General features: G+C 39.1%; 1 protein-coding gene across 10 annotated transcripts in view; it reads right to left on the bottom strand.

Annotated features, from left to right (window-relative positions):
• The window catches only part of FMNL2 (formin like 2), a 308,405-nt gene that overhangs the window by 70,662 nt on the left and 216,410 nt on the right, over positions 1–21,333 (bottom strand). For 8 of the 10 annotated variants that reach the window (XM_049712703.1, XM_049712705.1, XM_049712702.1 and 5 more), the window contains exons 5-6: positions 20,395–20,478; positions 16,891–17,043 (exon numbers count right to left, since the gene is read on the bottom strand). In XM_049712703.1, coding sequence (XP_049568660.1) covers positions 16,891–17,043; positions 20,395–20,478 — 237 coding nt within the window. The remainder of the gene's footprint in view (positions 1–16,890; positions 17,044–20,394; positions 20,479–21,333) is intronic. The other 2 variants (XM_049712707.1, XM_049712708.1) reach the window with 1 other exon arrangement.

Genomic DNA, 21,333 nt, shown 5'->3' with positions numbered 1-21,333 from the left:
GTATACAAATGCCTCCAAAGCCTGGTATGGCAGCTGAAACTGAGATGGAAATATGCTGACATTTCAAAGGGTCAGGATGTTTTAACATTAGGGTTCATTCTGGAGACCCTACATTGCTAAGCCTTAGTTCTCCTTTCTGCAGATTTATGAGAACCTGCAAGTCATAAAGCAGTGACAGCGTAAGATGGGGCAAGTAGAAAGATGACAATACTGAGGGCTTCGTTATGAGCTCTAAACGACTGCTTCAGAGGGGAAACAGATAAGTTTTCTCTGCAACTCCAAGCCTGAAATGAAAGCAAATTTCAAAAGTTGTCAACTACTTTCCCAGAGAGTCAATGACAGAAATGTTCCACAAAAGAAGCTATAGGCCTTCCTTCTCCTTGAATTAAGCTAATTAAACATTTTTAAAGAAGGCATAATTAATAGTAACTGCTTTCAAAAGTCTCACAGGTGCAGGCTAAGATTTGAAAACTGAATTGACAGGTCTCCAACTGTTCAGCTGAGCAGCTCTTTTACATTTTCTATTCAAAAACCATCAAACAGAAGAAAGATGATTCTTTCACACAAGCCTACTAATACGCCAAGCACCTTGGTAAGTCACTGGCCTCAATATACCAGACTGTGCAAAACCTGGTTTGCTCACATTACTTTTAAAGAAGAATGCTTTGCTTGAGGACTCCTGCTTTACTCACACTGGAAAATAACAATTCAGCAATGGAAGGCGGCCTAATCCAGTTTTGAGTGCAAAACACAGTTAAGGAAACACATGCAGATTTGAATGTTACAAGCCCGATTTCAACATCTAAAATACAACTTTAAAAGATGTCACTCTGGGGCTTCCCTGGTGGCGCAGTGGTTGAGAGTCCGCCTGCCGATGCAGGGGACACGGGTTCGTGCCCCAGTCCGGGAAGATCCCACATGCCACGGAGCGGCTAGGCCCGTAAGCCATGGCCGCTGAGCCTGCGCGTCCGGAGCCTGTGCTCCGCAATGGGAGAGGCCACGACAGTGAGAGGCCCGCATACCGCAAAAAAAAAAAAAGTCAATCTGCCATAACCCTAGCCTGAGCATGACGGCTAACACACCAGACAGAAGTCTCACAGGGACCAGTGCCCCTTCAAACAACTACATGACCTGTCTGACCCAAGAATCCCTGGTCTGCTTAATCTACACCCAAAGGTCTCTCCTTTCCTCCACCCTTCTTAATTTAACCTCAGGTTTGTATTTCTTTAGTGGAATCACGTGTTGGCTATATAACAGCTGATTAGATAGTTCTCATTTCTAACAAGGCAATGGCTGCTAGCATAAAACAAGGTCATCTAAGATTAAGCTTGAAAAAAGAAAAGGTATTATCAAGGGAACCAATCATCCTTTGCTAAATTATATTTATGTGCAGCAGTGACTGCAGAAGATAGACTGGCCAAAGCAAATTATTCTTTAAAGAAGATGGGACAGGTCATCACACAGGCACATACTTCTGCATCACTTCCAAATAAAATTTAATGATTCCAGCAAGTAGACCAAATGTACACATTTAATGATGCTTCCTAAGAGGTGTAAAGTAACATAGCAGTTCCTTCCTTTTACTTATTAACCCACAACTTCAGCTATATTGAAATAAGACTCTTCCTAAGAAGACAAAATTTCTTTGTCATTACTAACATTATTTGCAGAAACCACTAAAAATTGATTCTAATATCCTACTTACTAAATAGTAACACAAAAGGCTTGTATTTGTTTTAATAGGTGGTTAATCTCAAATCAATTTTCTGCATCAATATTTGAAATGCATTTAATATGAAAAAGCACATGCATACTTATCAATATTAAAGGAGTTTAGAAAGTACACAATACATAAGATAACAATAAATAAAAATGTGTATTTTATTTATTAATGATACTCTATACTTAAAAGCAACAGAGCTAAGCTTTTTTCTAAAGTGAACGATATTTAATATAAGATTAATCTTCCTCTAATTTTTGGAGAATACAATATACAAAATACAATATTTTTATACAAAAATACAGTGAGCATTAAAGGCAACATTTGAACTTGTATTTAAAATCATAGCATTACAGTTTTGTTTGTTTGGTTTGGTTTTGTTTTCTTGCGGTACGCGGGCCTCTTACTGTTGTGGCCTCTCCCATTGCGGAGCACAGGCTCCGGACGCGCAGGCTCAGCGGCCATGGCTCACGGGCCCAGCCGCTCTGCAGCATGTGGGATCTTCCCGGACCGGGGCACGAACCCGTGTCCCCTGCATCGGCAGGCGGACTCTCAACCACTGCGCCACCAGGGAAGCCCTGATTTTTAACTTAATAGGAAATTTTGCTCTATATTTTGGAATTCTCATCTAAAAATTTTTCCCCAATTAAGAAAATGCACTCCTAATTAATTCACAACTCTTTGGCAAACACAAAGTATTTGCAAACACCTTAACTGAGGATCACCTTAAACCTCCAAGGCTAAATTTTAGGGACTGTGTCATGGGTTAGCATGTATATTAATCTACTCTTCAGCATGAACATTTTGTGGAATTTGACAATTTATGTAATTAAATATTTGTTTATTTGCTTTAGTTGTCATCTGAGTAATTTATTACCTTTTTTCTTTTTGAACATGTTTTAAATTCAGCTCCAATGCACAATGTTGATACTATCCAAAGAACACATCCCCATGGCGCTAGTTCTACTAGATCCCCCAACTTGACTAACAGAATTAGGACTAACAATTTACTACATATCCACTTTCCACAAGGACACCTGGACGAGGTAAGCAATCTATAAGAATTGGCCTCTGGTGCTCTCTACCAACCACAGGAAATCAAACCAAACCTAGTGTTTAAGGTCCAAAGTTGATTTTACCAAGCATCTACTGTTCGTGCTAAACTTTATTAAGTGCTAAGGGAAAATGAAAGATTAAGATGTTGCTTCTGCCACCATCTAGTTTAGGAAGCAAGAGGTTATATCGATAGCCCCTGTATTAAGATGTTCTCTGTCCACACCAGCCCACCCCTTCTGCTGCATGCACATTCTAACGTGTAAAATGAATTCAGTAATAGTACACATACCTGCACAGCACAATATGGTGGAGCGATAACAGTCACACCTCAAACGAGAACACTTTTTTGCAAAGCAAGAGACTTAAAATCCTCATATAACCTTTTCTCAATCAAGCCATATTTGACTGAGTTAATAAGACAGACCTACTCTTAGTAACTGTCTTTAGGCATATGAAAGTTGTTTTAAAATGAGGCTCTAATTCAAGAAGTATAAAAGGAATGGACAAAGTTGTGGGGTAAGTATCAGAAATGTGACATACAATGAACATAATTGAACATGAAATATTACTAATGCAGATTTAAAACACACCATCTCATGAGTCTTTGAACAGTGGAGTTACAAGACACTTCCATTCATTATTTTTATCTATATTGAAAATTTTCTACAATTAATGTATATTACTTTCCAAATAAAGAAAAAAAAAATGTTGCACAAAAAACAAACCCTTACAGGTGGTCTAGGTTTACATCCATCTAAAGACAGAAAGCTAACTAGATCGTATGATGATAATGCTTTTCCCACTTTGGTTACCCCACAGAAGAATGTTTCCTAAAGGCCTCTTAAGTAGAGAGCTGGTCCTTAAGTGGAAAGCCAAGCTGAGGGTTTCTCTGAAGAGCCCCAATTCCACCACAACACAGGCAGCAAAAGAACCAAGTATCATCAGAACAGCTAAGCTTTTAAAATCCTATTCCCTGATGCTGCACACATCCACCTGGATGCCAATTGACCTGAATACAATGATTAACAGTTTCCAGAGAAAACAGATGAGGTTAACTGATTAGTGCCACAAATCTCTACCAAATGTATGAGTCACACTGACTCACTCAGGCAGGGCTGGAATTTCACAGCAATGATCCATCACCAATTAAAAATGCAAACAGCTCCGATGAGATGTGTCATCACAGCCAAACACTGTGTGTACAAGGTGCTGCTGCATGGTCATGTTAACACAAGTACATATGATGCAGTGCATTGTCTTTAAAAGGGTAGATAAGGCCGCCTCCAGTTCTATGTCACAGCCCTGTAGGCTAAGCTACCTTCACCTTTCACAAGCACTGATCATCCCGCTTTGGCTATTTGAATCAACTTTCCACAAAGACCTGAGCTCCACAGGGATTACATCAGTGACTCAGCAGAAGATATGGGTGCTTCTGTGGAAAATGAATACCGTTGGCGTGTGTCCCATTACAGAATTACATACAGTGAAATCAAGTACTATGATGGTTTCTTCCTGAAGTTATTTGGAAACAACTAAAACAGAGCCAACAGGACAGGCGGAGACTGCCCCCAGTTCCCTGTGATATATTCAAAAGGCCCCAGTGGGAGGCAGCAATAGTTGCCCTGTGGTCTCCTACGGATGACTGAGGCAGATAAGCTCTAGTCCTGCCCTATCTAGTATGTCTTAAGTGATCCTAGACGTCGTCAGCAGTTAATGGGGTATGTTCCCTCAGCTAAGACTTGAAATTGGCTTCTTCACTAGCAGTTCTCAAATCTCAGGGTACATCACAGCTTAATGTAGAAGCAGGAAGAAGAGGGGCTTAGAAAGACCTTTAAGTCCATTCTGCCCCCTCTCCACTGCCTACCACACTGATGGTTTGCACTGTGATTATGGAACTATTGGTTTTTGAGGCGACTGTGGATCTGGAGAGGAAAAACAGCACAAGCTAAAATCTCACAAAGCCAGCTGTTCTGAGATTCAGTTGTTTTTCCTAAATAGGTGCGCCCCAGATTGTTACAAGACTTTAACCTCTAGAGTTCTGAAAAAGTTGATTCTGGCATGTTTTGCCAGTTTTCTCACTGCTTTGATGGATCCTGTACTCCACCATTTTCAGTGACATTCCATAACAGACACTTAGAGATCCTGAGTAACGTACTCATTCTGAATACACGTAACAATTCCTTCAAGTTAAAGGGAACAGTCAAACAAGGTGCTGCAACAATTATGTTTCTCTGGTGATGGGGGGAGGTTCCCCAAGACATCAGGATCAGAGAACTACCTCAGATTCCAAATGGATAAACAGGGAATGACATATTTACAGAGAGGTTGTGGCCCAACGCCTGGACCATGGGATGGGGGGACTAAATTCTGTCCGAGAACCTTTCCTCCGCCAGACGGGCAAGCAGAGTTCTGAGGCTCTGGATCCGTGGACACAAAAGAGGGGTTTCCCAGAGGCAGAAAACAGCCCTGAGTCTAACTTTTGGCGCTCCTGCCATTTGTAGGAAAGGGAATGGGGAAGGGATATTTAGGGCTGTCTTTCTGAGGTCTCAAGGGTTGTAAGGAAATCCTGTTTTTTGAGAGGTCATTTTGACAGAAACACCACCAAATTTCTCAGGCCCTCTTCTCCATCGACTGTGAGAACTGCCTGCTATCTTGTTACTGAATGAAAACTAAACCTTGCCCTCATAATTCAAAGACAAGACATTATCTTGGAAGAGATGCCAGGTAGAATTCACCAAGTTCTATGAATGTGGAGACAAACAGATGCCAACACTGACTTCAGATCAAAACCAGAGAGAAATGACTCTAACCACTTGTATTAATTTTATGCACCAGGGGTTATAAGTTACATGAAATAATAATAAATGAAGTTATAGTCAATGCTAGTAGGAGTAAGAGGCACAAAAAACTAAGCAATTGTTGCAAATATCTTTTAAGAAACCTATACAATGTGTCCTGTTTAGTACTACAGTGACAACTGTGCTATCTGCCCAGGAGCCTGTAGTGAGCACCTCAACCTGCACAGCACTGGCAGCAGGTGCTATGCAGAAAAAAAAAATTATCTCTGTTTGAAAACCTGTCAGAATGACTGTTTAGTGAGATCAACCAGTTGACTTCTTCTAAGAAACGTCAAGGCAAGTAAAACCTGAATTTTGGACTCCAGAAGGCAAAAAGAATAGAGGTCTGCAAAGGAAACCCGGGGAAGTAGCTCTCTTGGATCTGCTTGACCACAGATTAAATACACAGGAACTTCTCTTGCCAGGTACCTATTCATAGCCTGAATTACATACAATGTTCATTGGAGTTCTGGTTAGAGCCATGTTTTGCTATGCTTAAACCACCATTCATTGTAAGAGAATCTAAAAGAAAGCTATAGTAACTCTGAACTAGTTCCTTAGGTTTAGGAATGTAACAGACAAGTGGGACTACACAAAATGAAAAAGCTTCTGCACAGTAAAGGAGACAGAATGAGAAGGTAACCTGTGGAATGGGAGAAAATATTTGCAAACCAAATACCTGATAAGGGCTTAATATCCAGAATGTACAAGAAACTCCCACAAATCAACAGCAGAAACAAACAAAAATCATCTAACTGAAGAATGGCAAAGGACTTGAACAGACATTTCTCCAGAGAATACATACAAATGGCCAACAGGTATATTAAAAATGCTCACTAATCATCAGGGAAATGCAAATCAAAACCACAATGAGGCAGCACCTCACACCTCTCAGATGGCCATTATCAAAAAAGACAAGAAAAACAAGTGTCCACAAGAATGTGTATAAATTAGAACTCATGCACACTGTTGGTGGGAATGCAAGTTGTACAACCACTATGGAAAACAGTATGGAGGTTCCTCAAACAAAAGTAGAACTTCTATATGTAATGATCCAGCAATCCCACTTCTGGGTATTTATCTAAAAGAACTGAGACCAGAATCTTGAAGAAGTATCTGCACTCACCTATTCCTTGTAGCATTATTCACAAAAGTCAAGATGTAGAAACAACATAATGTCCATCAACAGATGAATGGATAAATATAGATAAAATATGGTTTAAAAAAATAGCAATGATGTGGTGTGATAGGAGTTTTAGCTGATGCTATGGTAGTAATCATTGCAATGTACAAATATATCAAATCAACACACTGTACAACTTAAACTTACACGATGTTATACAACAATTATATCTCAATAAAAAATTAAACTAACTTACATATTCACATACACACACAATATTAAAGTCATGAAAAAGAAAGGGTTGCAAATTCCCTGGTGGTCCAGTGGTTAGGACTCAGTGCTTTCACTGCCATGGCCCGGGTTCAGTCCCTGGTCGGGGAACTAAGAAAGGGTAAGGAACTGTTCCAAGTTAAAGGACGCTACACAGACACAACTAAGCACAATAAATGATCCTTGTGTTAGATTCTGGACAGAATTTGAAAAAAATGTTATGAAACAGACTGGGATAATTGATGAAACTAAAGAAACTGAACTAAAAATTGTGTCAATATGTAAAAGTTCTGATTTTAATAATTATACCATGGTTATTTAAGAGCATGTTATAACTAAAATTGTAACTAAAATAATAATTTTAGTGTAGGTATATTTGTTCTTAGGGTACCTACACTAAAATAATTAGGTATAAAAGGGCATGATTCTGTAACTTATTCTCAAATGGTTAAAAGGTGTGTACGTTTACAAAGCAAATGTGCAAATGGTAGAGTAAATTTAGGTACAAAATGTTAAAACAATTGTTGAATCTGTGTAAAGAGCATAAGGGGGATCATTGTACTATTGTTGCTTTTTTTTAAAGTTTCCAATGATATCAAAATTTAAAGTTACAAAAAGAAAAAGAAACTGTGGTAAATACATACACTGGAATATTATTCAGCCTTCAATTAAAGGAAATCCTGCAATATGTAATAACACAGCTGAACCTTGAGGACATTACTCTATGTGAAATAAGCCAATCACAGAAGGACAAATGCTGCATGATTGTATTTATATGAGATATCTGAAATAGTCAACCTCACTGAAGCAGAGAGTAGAATGGTGGTTGCCAGGGGCTTAAGAGAGGGAAAAGTGGGGAGTTAAAGGTATAAAGTTTCAGTTATGCAAGGTAAGTAAGTTCTAGAGATCTGCTGTATAACATCTTGCCTATAGTCGACAACAATGTGTTATACACTTAAAAATTGTGAAGAGGGTAGATCTCATGGTAAGGGTTCTTACCACAACAAAATAATAAAAAATAAAAGCAGTATGCTTAAAAAAAATAACAATGGGTGATAACATAAGAATGAATGATAACTAACATGTCTATGATAATTCTGGATGTACAGGAGAAAGACCTACTCCTGACGAAAAGCTAGATGTGATCAAATCCTGGATTTGTTTAGAGATCTACATCTGCAAAGCACCAAGCTCTTAGTCAACACCAAGCGGAAGCCACTGATCACCCAGTGATGCCTTAAAAAAAGTCTGATCACCCATCTATTATCTTCACAACATATGCTTATTTCTAGACATATTCTTATATGTGAGTTTTCTATATGTCTGCCTCTCCCTCTGAGCCTGTATTATCCAAGGACAGTATATTACTGCAGAACCTTGAAAGGAATGTTTCCTGAACTGACCTAACCAGGTTTTCCCAGAGTCCAGCAAAAAGGTTTTCAAAAATATTCTGTGGAGTCTCCATGCCAACATTTGTGGGATTTGTAATATCTAGGTCCAAATGGCAACAGGAAAAAGACAAGGTATATATTTTTGCCTCTTACCAAAAGTGTCTTCAAAGGTCTAACTATTCAGAAATTAAACTAATATCTACCTATAAATAGATAAATTAGAACTCCCCTGGAAGCTAATGTAAGGGTTCGGCCCAACAGAATGCAACGCCAATTAAGTATGTCACATCGTTTGGCATAACTGTAATAGTCTTTTATGGTTCCAAGGTCTGGCTAATAGAACTTTACCAAGATTTGGGGTTTTAGGTTTCCTCTCCCTTACCGTTCAGACATGACATCACCTGGGCATATTTTTTCTATCAATTAAACTCATAAAATACTTGATGCTAAAAAAAAAAAAAAAAAAATGAGCCAAGCACTTTTCTGTCTCTACAGCCAAAAGAAACAGAGCTGAAAGAGTAGAACCCAGATAGTTCAAAGTGGGGGTGAAGGAGGAGGGGAAACAGAGAGACAAAGACAGAAACAGAGACATGGGGGGGTGAGTACACAAAACTCCTTATGAACCTTTTTTCTTTTAAATCAGTTACTGAAATTTTCTGTTGATCTGTATTTCCTGTTAGAGGACCAGGTGATAGCTAGAACACAACCTGTAAGTCAAAAGGTCTCATTACATGCTTTTTGAATGGAATCAGTGAATCAACAGACTCCATCACATGAATGGAGCGTCAATAGTCTGAATTTTCTGATTTTCAATTATATTCCTTTTGTCAAAGGCATTTGCTATGGAGTGGCTAATTAATCAGGATATGACCCTAGGTGAGAAGTGTCCAAGGAAACCATCTAACTCCTGTGACTTTTCAAAAGAAATATTTCTATGTTCATCCAAATTTGGCCCTTCTTTTCGTAAATCTTCAATAAAATATTGTCGATGAGCTAAAATGACAATTCCACTGCCTGGCCTTCAATGCAGTACATAAACTGGCTCTATGCTACTTCCAGCCAGACTCATCTATTCACTGTTTCCTAAACAAACCACGCAGTCTCACCACTGACCCACTGCTCATACCACTCTCCCTTCCTCTCCCCTCTCCTACCCACTCCTCCCAGCCTTCCTCATGTTGTTTCACATGCAGACCAAGTCACGACTCTTCCCTAGGTTTGACTGTTCACTCTAGCCTCTAAGGTTCCATATCATTAGTTCTGGTTATACACAAGTGATACTTAACACGTGTTAGTGCGTATGTGCGTGAACACACACGCTTCTCAATCAAATCATATATAAAGACACTGACAAAGTGGAAAGAAGTCAGAAGACTTTGATTATAAATCCTGGCTCTATCACTTACTACCTATGGATAACTTCTCTGAGCCTCCTCATCTGTAAAATGGGGCTAATAACTCTTGAACACCTCCCCAAGATTTCATGATGATATAATGATGTAAGTATGAAAAATTCTTTTATCAGTCATGAATCATGTACAAACATATTATTCCATGTATCCTTCTGTATCCTCAGCACTTGACAAAGCACCCTTCACATATTAAGTATGCAATAAATCTTGCAGATGAAGACACTAGACCACGCCTGTAGGAATTTGCTGAGTCATCTTTAGTATTTTCCTCAATTCTATGTAGTTATTTACTGACTACTCACTGTTGCACCAGGTTCTTTATAGGAATTGTTAATTTAATCTCACAACCTATGAGGCAGGTCCTAGATCTGATCTGAGAATCTGTGAGACAGAACCCAACAATGCCCTGGCCAGGTGACTTGTTTTTCCATTTCCACATAGCCTCTTCTAGTCAGTTTTCTATCACAGAAAAGACCCAATAAAGAGGTGGAACAAGTGAATCAGTCTTTCTCACAGTGGGAAATGTCTGGCAAATCTGCCGGTATGGTGCACCCACAAGCTACAATTAAAGCTGTCACCATTTTCATAAGCAAGGCCCTTAATATAAGTTCCAAGCTGAGAATGTGGAATGTACACTCTTAACCCAAGTACAATTTTCTCTGTTTACAACACCAAATAAAAAAGAAATGCACAAATCTGAAACACAACAACCTAACACTTTCGACTTGTTTCTGCTTACAAATGTGCTGAAAAGGCAAAGTGACAATTTGTAGTTACAGATTATTTTTGGAAAGTCTAGGACTTTAGAAAGTCTTTATTTTATAGATGGGTACTGGGTACTGCATTTTCTGCGACCTTTGATCTTCAGGTCAACAGTCTAGCAGGTTAAGGAATGTCTTCAACAGTTCTCCTTCCTCAGAAATAAAACTCAGGTGTTGGCTATAATGATCATCTCATTGTTCTTTTTTCTTCCACTCCTTTGTAGTATTTTCTCTCCTTCTAAAGTAAGTGTTAATGAAAATTTTAATCAGCACCTGCCATCCCATCTGGTGAACAGAGAGAATTCAAGCCTTGAAAATAACTGTTTAAATATATTTTTCTTTGTAGAGTTTCCCCTTTAAATTGGCAGCTAGGGTAAATTCTTCAAGATCCTTCCATAGGGAAATATTAGAATAAACAAAGTTAAGGAAACTGAATAAACGTAGAATAGAATACAGATTACAACTCTCAGTCATGACAACTGTAAAAGGTCTGAGTTGATTTTATAGAATTTGGGGGGAGAAGAAGGAAGGGAAAAGAGAATAATGATTGTTTCAGAAATTACATTCTTAATTTATAGAAGCTGGAAAATGAACAAAATTGAGTTCAACCTCCTTGTTGGGAATCAACATAGAAAGTGCTTTGGCTTCTAACTATAGAATTCAAAGATTTTTTTTTTTTTTTTTTTTTTTTTTTTGGCGGCACGCGGGCATCTCACTCTGTTGTGGCCTCTCCCGTTGCAGAGCACAGGCTCCGGACATGCAGGCTCAGTGGCCATGGCTCACGGGCCCAGCCGCTCTGCGGCATGTGGGATCTTTCTGGACTGGGGCACGAACCCGTGTCGCCTGCATCGGCAGGCGGACTCTCAATCACTGCGCCACCAGGGAAGCCCCCGAAGATATATTTAATGTGATATTATAACAGTTTAAGTTAAGAGGTTGGGTGATCTTCTACCCCCAACAATTAAAACTCAAGGTAAAATGCTCCTGCTGAAATAAAAACTTGTAAGAACTTAAAAGAACTCAACTCTTTCGAGATACCACTTACTTTATAAGCAAACTGGTACAGAGCTGGTGTTTCCATATGTTTAAATAGGATCACTGTTACAAAGAGATCAAGAAAACTGCTTTGAACAGAAGTATCTATTGCAGTGAAGGCCAATGAGCCATATGGGCCAGACATGGAAATAGGTCTGCAGCACCTAATTCCTTAGGTCTTAGAGAACAAGGTCTTCAAGCTGGACCTCAAGTGCCTCATCAACAAAAAGAGTTGAACAAAAACCTGAAAAGAAAAAAGTTTATTCATAATCTCCCCTTCCGTAAAAAGTCACTATCTTCATTTAATAAACTTTCCTTTCAATGCCTTCCCATTGCAAAGAGGTGAAAATAAAACTATATTAACAGAGAACTTTCCATCTTACTCTTATCATTCATTTAGGAAACATTCTTCATGTTTCTATATGACCTTATCTTCTAATAATTATAAATATTCCAACACATTGATCATGGTCTCCACTAGAGCATTTGGCACCTTTGGATAAAGTAGAAAAAGGCACATCTCCTGGGAAGGATTAGCAAATCCTCTCCTGCATGGTACAACTTAACATAACTCCATGTGGACACGCTGATATTAAAACAATAATATTTATGGGGGGAAAAATCATCCTGTGAATATACAGGCAGGATCACATGGTGTGACAGTTTGAGTCAGGGCACCTCACTTCAAATCCTACCTCCTTCACTCACTGTTTGATCCCAGGCAAGTGGCTTAACCACTAGAGGCCTCGGTTTCCTCATAGGGATAGTAATAGTAACAGCTATCTATCTCATAGAGCCATTGTCAGCAGTGAATAATCACAGAAGGCTCTCAGGACAGTGCCTGGTACACAGCGGACACTCTACAAAAGCTTTTTTCCCCAATAAAAATTATATCAATGCTACCAATATCTTTGTGCCCATTTTAAAATAATTTTTAAAAATTACTCCTATGAAAAACATTGCCAAGAATGGGATTACTGCATTAAAATGTGTAAACAAGGATGTAAACTTGAACTCTTCATGTAAACCCACTACGTATATAGGTGCTAAATAGTAGATGATGACTATTCAAGAGATGCCATTCCATTAAGATAATAATTTCAGGAAAAGCAATGAAATTTGTTCTAGGAAATCTTAGAAAGAAATATAAGTAAGAGTTAATATATTAAAGGAAACGTAGATCTTGGTTTCCTCACCACAGTGGGAAGGTCAGTTCGGATGGCATACAAGGTCTACCCAGCTTCGTATGTCTATGACCCAATCTCTCCATTAGACAGCCCTCCACCCCTCTGTACCAGAAATGACAGGTTCTCCCCTCTTTCCCAAACATGTCTGATCTTTGATGTAAGGTTTTGCTCATCGTATGCTCATTCACTTTACCTCTACCTGGAGCAGCCTTTCCTCACCCTGAGGAGCAACTCTGGCCATCACCCAAAGTCCCAGTTTACATCTGATCCCTTCCTCCAGGCTTTTAGTGCTCCGCCCTTTTCCTTTAAAATTTGGAACACTGATTTATTATCTGTGGCACTGCTTACTTAAGTCTAATAGCATTAACCATGACATTCTTAAAAAATAAAAATTACTTTCTCTTGCATCTGAATTAATGCAACCCGTGTCTTCAAAAATCTAGTGTGCACATATATGCATATACAGCATCATTTAATTTAGCTAGATCTGTAGCCATGTTAACAGAAATCTATCTTAACTGAAGGTACACCAGACTCTAAGCTTATGAAACAGCACAATCCAAGTTTCTACTGCATCAACAAACATTTTTTACAACTGCCAACCTGACAAATTTATGATAAAACAGAATCTAATAGTTGATACAACTCCAGGTGAGTGTCATGTCATAAAATACTTAATCATCTATTTTAAATAGCTAATAAATAAAGTCTAAATATGAAAAGGAGAGTGTGCATCATTCGAATTTTGTTTAAAAACAGAGCGTTTTTCCTTTTCTTTAATCAAGCCCCATTTATAAAGTGTATGCTCTTTTTAATGTATTTATTTATTTTTATTTTTGGCTGCACTGGGTCTTTCATTGCTGCGTGCAGGCCTTCTCCAGCTGCGGAGAGTCGGGGCCACTCTTCATTGCGGTGCACGGGCTTCTCATTGCGGTGGCTTCTCTTGTTGCGGAGCACAGGTTCCAGGCATGTGGGCTTCAGTAGCTGTGGCATGCGGGCTCAGTATTTGTGGCTCGTGGGCTCTAGAGTGCAGGCTCAGCAGTTGTGGCACACGGCTTGGTTGCTCCGCGGCATATGGGATCTTCCTGGACCAGGGCCCAAACCCGCATCCCCTGCATTGGCAGGGGAATTCTCAACCACTGCGCCACCAGGGAAGTCCCTATAAAGCGTTTTAAATTTCTTGACATCTCATTTCTTCCTCCAAGTTTAACCAACCCTTTTGCTAAGTGATATAGGGTAAGATTACTGAATCTACATTATTATCTGGAGATAGAGATGAGGGAACTAAAATCTGTATTTGGATACAGAAAATATATTCTAATCAAAAAAAGCTACCAGAATAAATCATCTCTACCGAACGAGACTTAGTATCCTTTTATCCGTCAAAAAAAAGAACTGTAATAATATTTAAACTGCAATATAGCCTAAAGGTTCAAATTCTTAAAAGGAAAAATCATAATATGATAACAGAGTGTATCAAAGTTTAAAAGGCACTGGGCTTTACCCCAGTAGAGTGATGGCATGAAGCCATGCAGTTATCATATTATAACACGGAGAGCAGCTGCCACACTCTGTCGCCATGCACTATAAGCTCTCTTGGGCGACATTTTCACCCATGACTTATGAGATTTTCCAGTTTGAAGCCTCAACATCAGTGTGTAAACTGAAGCGACTCCAGAGGCAACAGGGAGAGAAGCAGCTCTGGTGGCATTTGAAATGAAGATACTCAGGCAGAGAAACCAATCTGGCGGTGATGCAAGAGACGAATGGAACCGGAGGAAGAGGAGACAGAAGGACAAGACGATCAGAAATGAGATGGCAGAATGAAAAAGAAGGCCAACAAAAAGAAAGCCAAAAAGTAGAGGCAGCAGAGGAAGAAAGGGGAGAGAAGAAGGAGGAGGAAGAGAAAAAGACATAAACAATCTTTGGGTCTATGAAAAGCAACATGTACCGTGCACCTGCACTTCTGATTGCTGTTTTTATAAGTCAGAGATGCTATCAAATGACCAAATACAGAATTAGAATCCATGCACACAAGAGCTGGAATATCACTGATATACATCATTTAAAAACAAAAACAAAAATCCAAGCTTCAAGTCAACAAGTGGCATGAAAGTTACTGCCATATTGGTTTTCTTGAGAGCCCATGACGGAGAGCCAAAGGAATTTCAAATGTTCCATTCCTGAGCTTGAAACTGTTTAAACACAAAAAAGAATGTGACGCTCGTTTCTTAATTGGTCATCTTCGAGCACACCTGCCAACCAGAAATGTCACAACGGTTCCCAAGTTCCTCAAAACAGCATTTCCATCGTGTCTTTCTCTCTATACTTGGGGTCTCTTTTTTTTTTTTTTCCAATTTAAAATGAATTCTAGCAGGATCTACCTTAAGCCAACTGTGAGGCAAATCAGGCTGGACATTGATGTCCCTATATCGTACTGTCCAGGGTCCAGGATCATAACTCTCCTTGGATGTGAGACGTTTCCCCTATTTTCCCGACTCTTCCACTCTACCAGAAACAATGTACTCTCAATAACAGTCTTCAGTAATTTGAAAATAGGTGTAATGAGTTATTAATCAGAAAAATGACTTCCGGTTAAGATGGTAGCTGGCCAATATATGATACTTTCCAGCTGAGAAATGAGGAGAAAGCAAGTTAAAACGTACTTTGTCAATTAAATTCCTTACACATAATTATAGCTAAACTAATGGCAAGAGTTTTCATTCGAGTTACAAGGTGATTAGGGAATTCTTCAGGCACTATTGGCCTTGCTTCAACTTCTCTATCAGCCCACATATTCCTCTGTCCACATGTAAAGTTCACACAGACCAGCAGGTTATATAGCCTTTGGCCTATTGCAAATACTGTGAGATGAACTGAAACATGGTTCTTCATTATTACTGAATCATTCCAAAGCCGTTAATATTTTTGGCATTTCCAAACAAGGAAAATCTGAATGCTTGATAGGAAGCATCATATTCAAACATCAAATCCCGGAGCAGAACTGAACTTCATGATAAAGACTTTAACTTTCCATGACCAAAACCCAAGTCAAAGGGACAAGAGGTAATAAAAAGGCTACCAAATACAAAAGGTCTGAAAGCCACGTATTCACTGATCACAACCTGACACGTGGACTTTACTACAATGACCCAACACCCATGGTGATCTTAAATAGTGACAGGAACAACGTCCACTTGCCAGATCAAGCCTGAAGTAAGCGAGATAAAATTGTCAAGCTACAAAGAGTAAGCAACATTTGGGAATGAGGGGCTTATTAATAAAAATTTTTATTAAACTCCTGGAACATAGAAACCTTTATGAACTTGCTCTAGATGATAACTCTGTCTTGTCGGGCAGGAGTTTTGATTTACCCACCCATGTATACTAACTCTGAGTACAGCAAATTACAGAAGCTCAGAAGTATTTTTCAGTGAATGACTGTAGGTCTGAGTGAATGAACAATCTCAGTGATATTACACCCAGGTGTTCATCCCCCATCCTAACTTAGCATGGTGGTATTTCAGCCAGAAAAGACAGGAGAAGGAATCTTTAGGAGGAAATAGAAGGTTGACAATGGAGAGCACACCCAACCAAAGGAGCACTGCTTAAAGGCATCTCCTTAATAAAAATGATCACTACAGCATTCTGTACCTATGTCTAAGAACACATCCCACAGAACACACACCTGAGCTATCACGGGAGGAAGGGAAGAGAGGAGTCGGGTTTAAACAGCATCAAGTTCTTGAGATCCTCAGATCTCGATGTGCTGCCTCTACCCAGGAAACAGAGTCCAAGTCAGTATATCAGCATCTTCCTGGTTTCAGAAACTTATCTGCCTATGGAGACTACTCTGTTGTGTCATTTGGCAGCAGAATTTTTTTTTCTCTGCTGAATGAAGAAGTGGTATTTGCAGAAAGCTATTGAAAGTGACTGAGTATTGCCCCAGTGATAATTCCATGAACTCCCGAAGAAACCTGCATTTGCAATCACTGACAACACAAGTGCTGTGTGGCAAGATACAGCAATACATGGCCCAGGATCCTCAACAGAAGCTGTCCTGACATATCTGCCTCTTTCCTGAATCAAGGCACTCACCGCAGTGCAGGATGTCTTCCCGAGCGGGATACACTGTTGCCCACGGGAGAAGGCAGGTTGCTTCCTCTGTGCAGGTCCTCGATGGACCGACTCCAGGGCTTTGATTTGTCCACTGAGCTCTCCACAGTGCTTTCCACACTTTCAAAGTCAAAACTAAAACAAAAGAGAAATGCCACTAAAGACTTAATTCACATTCACGCAAATACATGGATATCCAAAACTCACTCCTTCCAACTATACATCTGCACCTTAATATGGGTTAGTTTTTGCAAACAAAGAAAACTGAAAATGGAATACAAACGAATTTTCATGGACTGAGCGTTAGCTTTGAAAATACAGAATGACAAATAGGGATTATTCGTATCTTATTCGTATCTTATTATAAAAGGCTTGCTGACTTACCGATTACTAATGAGCTATGGTGGGATGGGGAAGAAAGATCTCAGAGCTGTCTTCATTTTGCTTTAACAAGTCAATATGTTAGGCTTATACTAATTTATTCCTCTCCATCAAGTTTCACTGAACACTTTCTCCTAGTGTGTTGGCAAGTGTACTTTTCCAACCATATGTGATACATTACTTGCAAAGTTATGAATTTGCTTTGATTTTGGAATCTCTTCCCAATGTGGTGCTCTTTAAAGTAGGGCTGTTGTTTCTCTGACATTTTTTGAGGTTATTACTCATGTTAACCATGTTAGAATAAATGGCTAGTTAAATTGCTCATTCTTGTATAATTTTAGGAATTTTTAAACAGACAGGCCTTTGTGTTCTATGCATTTTTCCCCTTCCAAAGTCAGTAGCTCTGCTTTCTCAAAAATACATTTTATCAACTGTTTCAACCCATAGTTCCATCAAGCAACACCTGATCAGACAGAAAATAAACACAATGCAGCTATAATTAATAGCATCTGGAAGATATTGGAGGATATCGTGGGAAAAAAACATCAACAACACATATTGCAAATAGCAAGTATGACTTTTTATACAAGTATGACTGCCAAAATTAAATATTTGGTTAGAACTACCATCTGTAAACTAGGTTATGCTCTCCATTTATTAAATTGTAATCCAGATAACAGAGACCGATGTACAAAGTCATTGAATGGGTCTAACAATTCTGTCATTCCTTAGGATACAGGAAGCAGTGAACAGAAAAGGGGTGGAATTGAGGAATCTAACAGATCCTTAAGGACTAAAAATAGAAGCCTATAATTGACACTGGAAAAGGTAAACCTAGGGGGCATCCCAAGGTCACTCATGTCATTACGACTCCCGCCAAGCCACTCTGCAGCCCCCATATGTTCAGTTGTTCAGCATCCTTATGCTCCTCTCAGCTCATCTCCGACTCTCACTGAGCAGAAAAAAGACACACACCTTGGTGAAAGCTCCCGTTTTAGGGAAGGCACATGAGTCTGTTATTTCACATTACATGAGCCAGAAAATTGTCACATGCTGAGGAATAGTAAGAAATTTTTTTCAGCCCATTTAGTTTCAAGAAAGTATGTACATAAATTACGTATCTATATATAATTTTTCATGTAATTAAAGTATAAAATTTCATGTAATTAATTTTGTAAGAAAAATAAAACTAATAAGCAAAGAATGTAAAGCTAATGCCCACCCCACCCCCCCCAAAAAAGTAGAAGATTAGGAACCAAAAGCTCTGAGTTCTGATCTTTTGTTGTCTTTGCTCTTGGACTGCGGACCAGAAGAATTCCCTCAGAGTAGCACTACCTTTTCCCATTGGTCTCGTGTGTAGGTGCATTTGGGAAAGCTGCTTTACAAGTTCTATCGTGATGGGGTAAAGGGTTAATTACAGCAAACATATTACAAATAGCATGCAATTCTTTCCCATTATTCCTGTAGTTTCTTAGCCCTTCCTTAATTCCTCAATAAATATTCTTCCAGATTTTAAAATATGCAACAGGATAATATTCCTATTCTGTTTTGTCATATAATATAAATTGTAAGGGAGATTAGCAGTTTTCAATGTAATGCAGGTAGATAAGGAACAACGTTTGGAAGAGCATGCTATAAAAACTAGAATTATAAGGAAGATAAGAACTTATCTACTGGGTTTTCTTATTATATTCCATATCATATATGAGTTATCAAAACTGAAACTCATCAGGCCAGTTTCAGTTAACACTTTACTTTCTGCAGCTATAAGGTAGGAATAATTATAGTTTTCTCTTCACAAATTCTCCAGGAAGCGATGAGGATTATAAGATAACATCTGGTTAGATCTTAAAGTGGGGCAATATAAAAAACAAGTTCCTGCTTTGAAAAGAAGGGTTGAGAAGGAAAAAAACACCACCTAGGCTGAAATGTCTTCCAATCAAATTAAAAATACAGTATTGGGACTTCCCTGGTGGCGCAGTGGTTAAGAATCCGCCTGCCAATGCAGGGGACATGGGTTCGATCCCTGGTCCGGGAAGATCCCACATGCTGCAGAGCAACTAAGCCTGTGCACTACAACTACTAAGCCTGCGCTCTAGAGCCCGCGAGCCACAACTACTGAGCCTGCGCACCCTACAGTCCATGCGCCGCAACCACGGAGCCCACGTGCCGCAACTACTGAAGCCCATGCGCTCTAGAGCCCGCATGCTGCAACTACTGAAGCCTGCGTGCCTAGAGTCCGTGTTCCACAGCAAGGGAAGCCACGGCAGTGAGAAGTCCATGCGGAACAATGAAGATCCATCACAGCCAAAAAAAATAAATAAAAATTTTAAGAAGAATACAGTATTATTTCCTCAGTCTGTGTGTGTGACAGTGGATACTGGAATAGTTTTTGATTAAAGAAGAAATGTGGAGAACAGAACGTCTCATTCAAATGTACACTTTTCATTCCTGTTGTAAATCTTTCCAGAAGCCTAGCAAATGAGAAAACTTTATGAATCAACAAAGGAAAGGTGAAATAAGTAAAATTTTTTTCCTGCTCTGCCCCATTTTTCCCTCCCCCTATGAAAGGGAAGTCAAAACAATACAAATACATATAAATTAAAAAGGGAAAACCTCTTGCTGACTCCGCTTCCTCCACTTCCACTGTGTTTGGTACCTACTTCTGCAATCATTTTCTCTGTATTTACTAGCACCTACAAATATACATATACAAGTTTGTTTGTTTTTTTAAATAAAAAGGGAGTCACTCCTCCGTACTTTGCTTTATTCGCTCAACAATATATCCTATACCTCTTCCAATAATTGCTAGAGTATTCTACCATACGGATATACATAACTTGAGCACTAAAGAAAGCACTTCTTTTTGAAATAAGCACTCCTCTACGGGTGGTTTTACTCCCCTGTTTTATTTCTGCCTTAAAAGCATTTCTAACAACAATTATGAGATTTGCTTTTAGTTACTTGAATATAAACAAACCTCCTTAAACCTTACCACATCTGCTTCTGGGTGTCTCCCCTCAGTGTGGTACCTAATTTTACCCCTGAGATGCAACTTCTGTGACCACATAAAATTTTAAAGGAAACAAGCCAAGTTTTACTTACGTTACTGCATATTGTGCAAATGACAGATATTCTACTAGAACATCAAGACCTTTATTTTCTTCATTCAGAAACTCTCTGACCCATCTGTTCAAAAAAAAAAAAAAAATCATTGGCAAAGTTCATCGCATGCTCTACCATGAAAAGGACACAGTGAAAACTTGTTTTTTTCCACCAGAAACATTCACCGCCTGAAAGGAACTATGGAGTAAGGCCTAGACTATAACACATGAGGTAGGAGCTTTTAAATATGGCAACTAAGAAAACCATAATATTTCAGCATGAGCGACGAGGGGTCAAAAAGTGTACGAATTTCTTCCTTGTATTTTACTGCTTAGGAGACTGACGATAACCTGTAAGGAACTTTCTGAAACAGGAACTTGCTAACTGTCCTTTTCTTCCACCATAATTGATCTGGAGCCTGCTTGTTTAAGGAGCCAAGACTGCACGGGGAATCAGGCAGACTAGGGACATGACAACATAACCACTGAAATCCAGGCCGGATTCCAAATCCACATTCAACTCCTTCTTGGCACACTGAGCTGTAGAAAACACTCAACTAGCCAATGAGAAACCAGTTTTTATGGGCTTCTGGAAATTCAATAGGGATAATGACTTACTTAATTTTTTCCATGAATGTTAAAACCTTTTAAAAAGTCACAGGCACCACACACCATCATCAAAGCCAAGGCGTGACAAATACCATACTTCTTAAAATTCATTTTAAAATGATACCACTTTGCATTTGAATGGTGGATCTGAACGCAGTTCACTGAGAATGTTTACACATTTTTATTTGTTCATAACAACGCCTAGAAGATGGAGCAGAGTGGTCAGGTACTGAGGATAAACACCTGTTACCGCATGTCACAGATTTCCTCCAAGACATCCACCTTCAAAGAACATGTGATACCCCATCAAGCCTTCACTGGGTTGGAAACT

Source organism: Orcinus orca, chromosome 7, assembly GCF_937001465.1.
Source record: "Orcinus orca chromosome 7, mOrcOrc1.1, whole genome shotgun sequence".
Classification (NCBI taxonomy): Eukaryota; Metazoa; Chordata; class Mammalia; order Artiodactyla; family Delphinidae; genus Orcinus; species Orcinus orca.
The sequence above is the reverse complement of the archived record's forward strand: the minus strand, read 5'-3'. Positions and strand labels throughout refer to the sequence as shown.